The sequence below is a fragment of the Maniola hyperantus genome, chromosome 1 (genome assembly GCF_902806685.2).
Source record: "Maniola hyperantus chromosome 1, iAphHyp1.2, whole genome shotgun sequence".
NCBI classification, from domain to species: Eukaryota; Metazoa; Arthropoda; class Insecta; order Lepidoptera; family Nymphalidae; genus Maniola; species Maniola hyperantus.
This window is the reverse complement of record NC_048536.1, coordinates 13,954,170-13,965,298: the sequence shown is the minus strand read 5'-3', so window position 1 is coordinate 13,965,298 and position 11,129 is coordinate 13,954,170. Positions and strand designations below refer to the sequence as shown.

General features: G+C 36.6%; 2 protein-coding genes across 5 annotated transcripts; both read left to right on the top strand.

Annotated features, from left to right (window-relative positions):
• The first annotated feature begins 386 nt into the window (after positions 1-386).
• On the top strand, positions 387-10,475 carry LOC117985415 (uncharacterized). Of its 4 annotated transcripts, none has more exons than XM_069498845.1 (3): positions 387-578; positions 7,612-7,672; positions 7,831-10,474. In XM_069498845.1, the coding sequence occupies exon 3, from the start codon at positions 7,832-7,834 to the stop codon at positions 9,806-9,808; it is 1,977 nt and encodes a 658-aa protein (XP_069354946.1). In that variant the 5' UTR covers positions 387-578; positions 7,612-7,672; position 7,831; the 3' UTR covers positions 9,809-10,474. The 4 variants fall into 4 exon arrangements, with proteins under 4 accessions (XP_069354946.1, XP_034828024.1, XP_069354955.1 ...); XM_034972133.2 differs by having other exon boundaries at positions 7,612-7,676; XM_069498854.1 differs by lacking the exon at positions 7,612-7,672.
• On the top strand, positions 2,539-7,475 carry LOC117985438 (uncharacterized). The gene is made up of 2 exons (XM_034972160.2): positions 2,539-2,974; positions 3,252-7,475. The coding sequence occupies exon 2, from the start codon at positions 3,253-3,255 to the stop codon at positions 5,233-5,235; it is 1,983 nt and encodes a 660-aa protein (XP_034828051.1). The 5' UTR covers positions 2,539-2,974; position 3,252; the 3' UTR covers positions 5,236-7,475.
• Positions 10,476-11,129: the final 654 nt, after the last annotated feature.

The window sequence follows — 11,129 nt, the reverse complement described above, 5'->3', positions numbered from 1 at the left end:
ATGATTTTAAATTATCGACGTCCCGTTGTGACGACTTGCATCCCAAATTTTTTTTAAAGTTTTTGTGTAGATAATATTTATATTATTATGTACAAAAAAATAGGCACCTTCTAGGCAAGCGCGTTCCAACTTAATTCATCATTTGGTTTATTACTAAGCATGATTTTCGTCAAGCGTAAGCGCGTCGAATAAAAAAGAAAATGTGCTATATAGTATTTACTACAATAACTGCGATAATAAACTGAAATCAGTTCATATTAATTAGTCAATTAATCGATATGTAAAATTATTGTTAGTTGTAACTTGTAACGCCCCTTTTTTATTATTCGTCAATAGGTATGGATTTCAATATACAGCTAAAGTTAAGTAATCGGTTATCATGGTTGTTAGCAAAAAACAGTCAACATGTTCACAGTTTGTTGAACTAACAAACACGTAGGTAAAAGGCAATTAGCGGGCCAAAACAATTGGTGTTTAATAAGAAATGGTCCTACGACGAAGGTGCGTAGATTTCGTGCATTGTTAGGCCTGTCGATACTCAAAATATTTTTTACGTTCAGGATTGTATTCTAACACAGGTCAGTATAGTGCTTAATATAATATAGGTAATTTGTAGGTATTTAGTATTTTTGAATTATTATAATATGTAAATAGGTAGAGTCCAGGCTTGGCGGTTTTTGGACTCACTCTAAGGCTGAGATCTATAGAGCACACTTTGACTTTGCTCAGACTTAAAATTGAGTTAAAACGAGACAGATTTATGTGAGAGATAAAGCTCTGTCTCGTTTTAACTCTGTCTTAAGTCTAACCCACCAGACCATAGGTACCTGAGCAAAAAATATTATCAGCTTGTTATTATTGGTTCATTCGTTTTCGGAATAAATAATCGTGAACATACAAACATAGGTAGGTCTGTACATAAGCGTAAGTACATCGAATACCTCCTTTTTTGAAGTCAGTTAAAGACTGTGAAGTGCACTGTGCGAGTTGTCCTGCGCTCTGAAACGGTTCCGTATATTACAAGCTTTTAATAAGCTGGTTGGATAATCTTGATCTCAAATGCGTATCCTTACAGCAATGCCTATCAGAGATTTTCATAGCAGTATAAGCTAAAGAAATACAGATTATAAACAGCCTATTAACCTATTATAATATGTCACAACTCACATTAATGTATTGTACACGACAGGTCAAGATGCCAATCGGGGTATGAGGTCACATGTCACCCGCGCTATACCGCACCGGGTTAGCGCGGGGGCTGTGCGGGGCGTCCCCACCCCGACTGCCATCTCGACCTGTCGCGTAATATGTATTACACAGCTGGGAATGGAATCTAAATGCTTGCAGGCGACTAAAAGCACCGCTGCACTAGAGGCGAATAAAAATTTATTTAATACCATACAAGGTGAACAAAACTTAAAAATAAATGTATTTAAAATAAAAGGTGTAGGTACTTATTCACTATCGGCCGCAGCACGCGAGAGTCAAGACAATGTCACGCTTTGAAAGATTTTCAGAATTTTCGTGATGGAAATGTGCACTTAGCCGTAGAACTGGTGGGAAATTTTGAGGAGGTAGTTGATAACAACTAAGCTCTTATACGCTATAAGCTATATTAAGATATTATAGTACGTAGGTCTCGTTACTTATTTTAGGCACTTCAGCTTCAGTGATGGATTCTCGATTGACCTACCAAATTCGTGAACCGAATAGGCCGATACGCCTTCCAACTAATGAAATTGGCAGTTGTTGTGAAAGTTGTGAAACTAACTGTTATCTAGTCTGCCGTCCTTTAACAAGCCGTTAAGTGCAAAAAAAAAATCGAGATAAGTGATAATTTTCAAAAACTAATGTTTTAAAAGAGAACCAAGGAACAAGCTAGGTTTTACGTAGGGCCAAGGTTTTTAGTTAGTTTAAAACGCACATAACTCCAAAAAGTTTTCCCGGTATCGAACCTTGAACCCCCCTATCAGGAGGCTGACGTCTTAACATATCTCACACACACACATTTTTAATGTGTTTATACCTACTTCTCTAAAATTTGCCACGATCTCTTGGACTATGACGCGACAGTGTACCGTGTGTAATATGAAGCATTCGTGACTATATTGTATGCCTTTGTTTCAAGTCGTATTATTTACGCCGCCAGACTTAGGTTCATAATTTATTTATAATCTACCTAACAAGTACCTAACGACCTAGAGAGTAATAAGCGGAGCGAGAGACATAAGCGAGAGGTCGGTGGTTCGATTCAGACCCAACCCATCAAGTCACAACTATTTACCTATCCTTTCCTTAGGTAGGTACTGACGCAGTGGTGAGAACTGTGGTCTTATAAATGGGAGAGCCAGGAGGTTTGATTTCCTGGAGGTCCATGAGACTCTGGTTTGATTGGGTGGGAGGCTTCGGCCGTGGCTAGTTACCACCGAACTGTGCCACCACACCAAGCGATTGAAGTACAATGCCGGTAGAAACCGATAAGCATTTAATTATAACTGATCCCTACCAGATAAGTAGCAGAAGTGTAGATTAGACCGATTAGATTATGACTATTTCACCTGCCTACATTGCCAGAGTTCAAATCATCATAATATCACATGTTATAGAGTTTAAGGAAGAATTTAAAGCCTGGCATAGTCAGTAGTCTACACTTAGCCTAAAAGAAAATCGCGCATGCTCTACGCAAGTACGCAGCCTCCGAGCGGACCAACCCTCCAGAGCTCGCTCAGTGACCCGCTCATGTGCATCCCGTCGCAAAGTAACTATAAAATAATGCTGTGTGTTATACCCATTATGTTTTCACGGGAAATGTTGACAAATATCCACTCTTTCGTATCTTAAATCAATTAATATTAATTAGTGTAAAAAAATCACTATGCAGTCCTGTATAAATGGATTAGTAGTACCTAATCTATTTTTGCTGCCGTGTTACATAAATCCAGTGTTTTGAAAAGCGAAATGTAAAATAAATAAGGTGAGTTTTTGCACTTTTACGATGCACTTTGTTGACTAACAATTATTATTTTAATTATTTATTTATTTGGATTAAGAATTTCCTGTTTAAGTAAATCTGGGAATATTTTTCGTATACTTTTCTGTGGTCTATTAACAAATATTCACTTAAAATATTTTAAATATTTTGATAGGCAAAAATTAAAATAATTAGGTACCTACTCAAACCAAAAATTTAACGCCTAAATAATATTTTATATAGTTTACCTACCTCAGTCATAAAAGCTCATTTTTTACAGAATGGTTCAACCGCTCAAAAGCTTCGCGGGAAGAGGGAACTCGGCACCGATAAGATTGCGTTATATATTCCTACTTGCCATAATATTTGGCAGCAGTTTTCTTTTACTCTTAATTAACAGTGGTAATGATGTTTTCTTCATTAACAACGACATCGGTACTGCGTGGAGAGTACACCGCTTCGATGTTGTTAGCCCTGATGATACTTTCACGATAAAAACAGAAGGATGCACTATCCCTGGTTTGAACCCTTTCGGTGAAGACATCAGAAAATTTATTGAACGCCCCAAAAACATAAAACCGTGTCACCAATCAAATATATCTTTACTCGATAATAATGAGACTCACATATGGATCAACAAGGAAAATTTAAAATATTACGATGTACCTCGAAATCCGAATATTTCTTGCTGTTATCAATCATTCTATCGACCGCTAGCCATCGTGGATATTTCTTCTATGGACGTAGATGATAGAGTAAAATATGAAGCCTGTGTAGAATTTTCAAGCTCTATAGAAGTAATGAATGAATTTGTGAGAGTAGCTTGTATTCATAAGGATAGAATACTCTATGAACAGTTTTTTCTCTTCACGCCCAAAAAACCATTTTTATCATTCAATGAAGATTTTCTGGAAACGCCACCAAATCAAACTGCGTTTAATGTCATTATAGTGGGCATCGATGCTATTTCAAGATTAAACTTCTATCGAACAATGCCTAAAACGTTAGCATATTTAAAGAAGAAGGGTGCCATTGAATTTTACGGCTATAACAAAGTCGGAGACAACACATTTCCCAATTTGACCCCTATACTCCTCGGCATGAAGGATACGGACTTGAAGAAAACCTGCTGGCCAAATATGAGGGCAACATTTGACAACTGTCCTTTTATCTGGGATTTGTTTAAAGATGTCGGTTACTATACGGCACTCGGTGAAGACACGGCCACCTTAGGAACGTTTAATTTTGAAAAGTTTGGTTTCAGTCGAACCCCTACGGACTATTACCTGCATACGTTCATGCACGAAGCCGAACGTTACACCGGGAATAACAGAGATTTTAATTCGTATATATGTATGGGAAATAAATATTTCTACAAAATTCTATTAGATTATATCGGAAATTTAGCTACGAGCCTTAGGACATCTAAACTCTTTGGATTCTTTTGGGAAGTGACAATGAGTCATGACTATTTAAATTATCCGATGGCGATGGACGATAGTTACGAACACTTCTTAAAAAAGCTCGATTACACGCGATACTTAGACGATACGATTTTAATAATATTAAGCGACCATGGCATAAGATGGGGTGACATTCGATTTACCAAACAGGGCAGACTGGAGGAGCGTTTGCCGTTAATGCATATACTTTTACCGAATTCATTTCGCGAGAACTTTTCGTTTGCGTATGAAAACATGAAACTAAATAGTCACCGACTTACAACACCGTTTGATTTGTACGCAACTTTAGTGGACTTGATAAATGTGGAAAAAATAAAAAATGAGAACATCAAAATGCGATCTGAAACCGGTTACGCGTACGACAGAAGTATTAGCTTATTTTTACCGATTCCAAGCAATCGCACATGCAAGATAGCTGATATAGATGATCACTGGTGCACGTGTCACAAAGGGCAGAAAATACCAAACAACAGCGTTGAGGCGTACGAAGCCGCGGGAAATTTTATTGGCCATTTAAATTCGTTAATACACGCACACCCACAATGTGCACGGCTCTCACTTGTAGAACTACTAGAAGTGACAGAAATGTTAGCGGGAACGCCAAATGAAAAAGAAATAGGATGGAGGGAATTTTTGGTTGTAGTGCGAACAACTCCTGGCAATGGAGTATTTGAAGCAACTCTTCGACATGACGCCCGCGAGTGGTCGCTCGCTGGCTCCATCAGCCGTTTGAACTTGTACGGCAATCAGGGTCATTGCATTCATCACTACCAACTCAAATTGTACTGCTATTGTCAGTAGCAGTAAAATTATATTTGCGGTCGTGTATATCTAATTATCTAATATTAGAAGTCAAATATCTGTGATAATATAAAAAATACATAGGTATACTTACCCCAGTTCCCTATACACCGAGTAGTCCCTATACCTGGTAGGGTAAATACACTAGTACTAGGTCTACGTACCTATATACGAAAGCGATTTCAAAATAAAAGCATAATTCTATTAAAAACTTTGCTCAAAACAAAATCTGGCCTACAATCTACATCAATACAGAATATCTTATATTATAATTCGGTATACAGTAGGTACTTATTGCACTAAAATGTCGAGACACAGACATGGTATGTAGGTATGTACAAATTAATAATTTTTCTAGTGATATATATTTTAGAAACTGGAAGCATTTAATAATTATTTTAATTTTGTTCTATCTACTTAAATCTACTAAACCGCGATTTCTTTTGAAGTTGAAATAAGTTAACGCTCAGTATTGAAACGGACATAGGTCCGTAGGTACACGTCAAATGTCTCATCTTAGGCCACATCAACACTTTCCATCAGGTGTAATTGTGGTCAAGGGTGCGTCTATAATGAATTTAAAAAATATACCTTATAGTACCTGTTATATTTGTATTGAGTTTCATTAGAATTTAGAAGGCGTAAAAAACGAGGAGTGTAAAAAAAAAAAAAATAGATAGGATTAGGCAACTGATCTAAACGAAAACATGGTTGTTTAAATTTTATTCACGTAAATTAGAACTAGGTAGAGAACTAGAGACATACCTAGTACATACTAATAGGTACTAGCAGTCTATATAATCAGCTTCCACGTAGATACCTAAGTTAGATTCGAGATATTTTTGTAGTTACATTTTTTTAAAAGTAGGAAATTAAAGATAGGTAGGTACTATTAATAATAAGTTTGGCAATTATAAAAATTACTATACTTAGGACGACTTAGGTCGACCGTTAACTGAGACGAGATCTGAGGTAGATCTGCGCAGTGCTGATGGGGTGAATGACGGGTACTAAACCGAAGTTTATAAGTTAGTCTGACATTTACCAGTGACTTGTTGAACCGAACCTACTCACGAAGATTCAGCCTGTAAAAAAAACAGGCAGCGGCTGCTGGACCATAAGTAAATATTCTTTCTTCATAATAAAGAACATCGAAATCAGCTGTTTAGTCTAGTGACCAAACAATTAATTGTTTCTAAGTAAATATAAGCACCTACCTACTTAGTTATGTTGAGTTTGGTACTCTTAAGTAAAACACAAAATAAGTGAAAACCTTTTTATTGTGTTATGCAGGTGTGACATTATTAAGCACACTAGTCAAAAAATATTGCATCGTTGTTTTTTATGTAGAAATATACCTAAATAATAAGGATAAAGCTAGCTAGCTAAAATATAATGTAGGTGCGTACTCGTATAAGAAAGAATATAGGCACACGACTTACACAAGAATCAAGATAGAGGCAAATTGAATAAGTAGGTAATAGAAAAAATAGCTAAAGTATGTTTTATCAGACGTTACAATAGAGTCATTAATGATTAATTTTTAACGTCGCTAGTAGTGAAAAATGATGGTGTGGGTACCTACCTACAACTTATTTTCACTTTGAGGGTAGACACAAAACTAATTTTTCAGTCGCCAATCGCCAACATAATAAAGAATAAAGTTTGACAATTTTTGTATTGCAAATATGAAACTTTCTAGTTATTTAACGATTGAAAACTCTACAGATACCTAATGCAGTCAACAATAATTACTTCAGCAACAACTATTTTATATATTATTATGTAGAAAATAATAAATATGTATTCGTTATGATGGTTATTCAAATGTCTTTTATTTCTACCAGTTCTACCACCTGAGCTATCACCACTAGTTGTGTCACAGTCAAGAGAGGCCTATAGATACTGCAGTGAACTGTGAACCTCCTCTTATTTTTTGAAGTCGGTTTAAAATAACCGGCCAAGTGCGAGTCAGACGCGCGCACCGAGGGTTTCGTACTATAGACGTATATTTTCGACATTTTGCACGATAAATCAAAAACTATTATGCATAAAAATAAATAAAAATCTGTTTTAGAATGTACAGGTAATTTTTTCACATGATACCCCACTTGGTATAGTTATCTTACTTTGAAAATTGAAAATAGTAATTATTTTTTCATGAACACATTTTTATTTTTATATAATATTATAAGACCTACCTACCTACCAAATTTCATGATTCTAGGTCAACGGGAAGTACCCTATAGGATTTCTTGACAGACACGACACGGACGGACAGACAGATAGACAACGAAGTGATCCTTAAGGGTTCCTTTATTCTTTTTGCGGTATGGAACCCTAAAGACATTTTCTGTAGGTAACAGTCTATTGCAGGAAGGTCAACTGATTTTTACGCTCTTGTGAAAGAAAATTCTTTTCATCGAATTGAACAAAAGTATGTAGGTACCTAACTAATTACCCATGCAACATAATATTATGATAATGGCTTCATGATGCGGAGATAATCGTCAAAGTCATATTATCTTAAAGCACAGGTACTATTTTGTTTAGAAGCGATGGTTTCGAAAAAAATAACTTTAATTTTTCTTTCAGTATGAGTCGCGTCACTGGAAACGTTGGAAGCGTGGACAAGAGAGGTTCTATGTCTGTGCGACTACGATATTTATTCCTACTTGCTACTGTTTTTGGAGGGAGCTTTCTTATTGTATCTATCAATAAGATTTCAGAAATTGTATATCTTAACAATGATGCGTCGATGGAGCTTATTCGACACAAAGTGCTTTCCAGTGTTTTCAGTGAGAGTTATACGATAAAAACTAAAGGATGTTCAATACCTGCTTTGAGACATTTAGGAGAAGAAGTTAAAAACCTGGTTAGATTTCCAAAAGAAATGAAACCCTGCCCGAAGTCATATCTAGCATTACTGGCAAATAATAGAACTCACATCTGGGTGCGAAATGAAAACAAAGAACATTACAAAATCACTAGCGAAAGACACTTCATTTGCTGTTACAAGTCCTTCTACCGTCCTCTATCTATCTCAGATATCACAGCAATGTACATCGATGATCGTGTTAATTATAGCGATTGTAAGAAATTTTCGAATATCATAGATGTGTCTGATGAATTCGTAAAAGTTGAATGTAACGTAGATGCTGTTACAGTTTACCAACAATATTTTGTGTTCACACCAAAGAAAAAGGCATCTTACGAAATTCCAAATAATAAAACATCTTATAATGTTATTGTAATGGGTATTGATGCTGTATCGAGGCTCAATTTTTACAGAACTATGCCAAATACATTAACATTCTTGAAAGAACATAGCGCTATAGAGTTACTGGGCTACAATAAAGTTGGAGATAATACATTCCCAAATTTAGTACCTATGCTAATGGGGTTTTCGGATCAAGATTTAAATACTACTTGCACTCCGAATGAAAGATCATTTTTTGACAATTGTCCATTCATATGGGAATATTTCAAACAGGCAGGATTTTACACAGCTTTCGGCGAAGACAGCTCAAGCCTTGGAACTTTTAATTACGAGCAAGCTGGATTCATTGGAACTCCTACTGATTATTACATTCACACATTTATTAATGAAGCAGAACATAATGTGGGAAACAACCAAGATTTCAATTCCTTATTATGTATGAATGATAAATATTTCTATGCAGTATTATTAGACTACATAGAAAATCTAACGTTAACTTTGAAAACGAACAAACTTTTTGGGTTTTTTTGGGAAGTAACAATGAGTCATGATTACCTCAACTATCCGATGATAATGGATAACGATTACAGTATTTTTTTTAAAAGGCTACACGACTCCGGTTACCTTAACGATACAATTGTATTTTTGGTAAGCGACCATGGAATAAGATGGGGCGAAATAAGATCAACCAACCAAGGACGACTAGAGGAACGTTTGCCATTTGTATACATTCTGACACCTCCAACATTTAGAAAAAAGTACCAGCAAGCATACAAAAACTTAAGACTGAACAGACTTCGTCTCACTACACCTTATGATGTACATGCTACTCTATTTGATCTTATTAACTTAGAACAAATCGAAAACCAAATGATCGAGATTCGTAGCAATCAGTCATACGTAACTCGCAATAAAGGTGTGAGTTTATTTTTACCGGTACCCTTTAACCGTACGTGTGCTATGGCGAATATTGATGATCACTGGTGTAGTTGCCACAAAGGGAAAAAACTATCTGCTAAGAGTATAAAGGCTTTGGAAATCGCTGGACGACTTGTACAAGAACTTAATTTGATGCTGCGTGATTATAGCCAGTGTGCTCGACTGAAACTTACCGAAGTTGAAGAGGTAACTGAAATGGAAGTAAGTTCGCCTGAAAATGATTTAGAATTTATGGAATACATGGTTGTAATACGGACGGAGCCGGGCAATGCACGGTTTGAGGGGACCCTGCGTAATAATAGCGAAACATGGTCTCTATCTGGTACTGTCAGTCGCCTTAACTTATATGGTAGTCAGAGTCATTGCATTCACAACTATCTACTTAAACTGTACTGCTACTGCAATAATAATTAACGTCGTGCTAAAGTTCAGTGAAACATTTTGTGATATTGTACTGGACGGCTCTACCTAGCTAGCTCGCATCGGAAAGCGCAACAATGGCAGACATTTCTATGTATGACGTGAGGCGACACCAAACTAGTCGGAGGGAGCCGATGCATTCAGGTGGCGCAAGACCGTGGTACCTATGTGAGAATTTCTACAAGAAACCTCCATTGGTGGACATGTATTGGTTGAAAATGATGATACTGGATGATTTGTAATTCTATGTATTCCTTGAAGGGGGTTATTCAGGGGTCACTATGAAACTAATTGGGCCCAGTCAACCAGGGGTTGAAATCTACTAGTTTCCGAGTTGTGGTATTTTAAATTTTTCGACTAGCTATCGAAAACAATAAAAAAAACTAATCCAGGCAACTTAAACGATACTTTACTATAAGCTGATGATTTGTATACCAGGTACTTTAAAAATAAATCTTGGTGGAAGATTCCCATCATCTCAATTAAAGAAGAATTGGGACAATCGATCAATGTTTAGTCAGCGGTACTGGCGTCGCCTGCACGCGACTTTTAAGTCAGTACTGACCCGTATATTCAATGTACCTGTGGTGCTGCCCAGTACCCCGGAACTTGTTACACCTTGTTATTATTGTGATTAGGAAATAATATAAGTGTGGAATTAACATCATTTGGGAATTTTATTGTAAGCACTCGCCCCCTGAAGACCTACAAAGGCAACGAGGTAGCCACTCCACAACAGAACCAAAGCCGGATTGAGCTATGTAGAGACCGGCGCGAAACCACATAAATTTTATTGTCTTTTAAAACTAAACCTAAATAAAGCAAATTAAAACCACTTATTTTATTCTCAGTGTCTCGTACTGTTGAGTAGACGTATGATAAAGGTCCGAGACAGCGTGTTAAGATACAAACGATTTATTTTACTTAAAAGTGGGAGCGAACTCTACTACTTAAGCAGGTAACTATATAATATTATTATGAGCCCTGCAGCTAGTCCGGAGGTGAAATAAACTCTTTACTAACTAACTGTTCACACTTAAAATAATAATAAGTAAAATAAATCGTACTTACGCTGCTTCGGACTATTTATCAAACTCAACACTCCGTGAATCTGGGAAAGATGGTAAAACCACTTGCTTTATTTAGGGCATCGGTGACACAACGTCGGCCCCTAGCCAGTGCCTACATTGCCTGTATGGATATACCTATGCTTTAGCTTCAGAACTTTGACCTAAAGGCTTTGACACATCACAATTATGCTGGATTTTCTAACAAGTTCCTACCTAATGAAAACGATCAACACCCGATGCAGCCG

Excerpts from the sequence above, each read along its gene's own strand:
- LOC117985415 (XM_034972142.2), top strand. The coding sequence starts at position 7,832 with ATGAGTCGCGTCACTGGAAACGTTGGAAGCGTGGACAAGAGAGGTTCT.
- LOC117985438 (XM_034972160.2), top strand. The coding sequence starts at position 3,253 with ATGGTTCAACCGCTCAAAAGCTTCGCGGGAAGAGGGAACTCGGCACCG.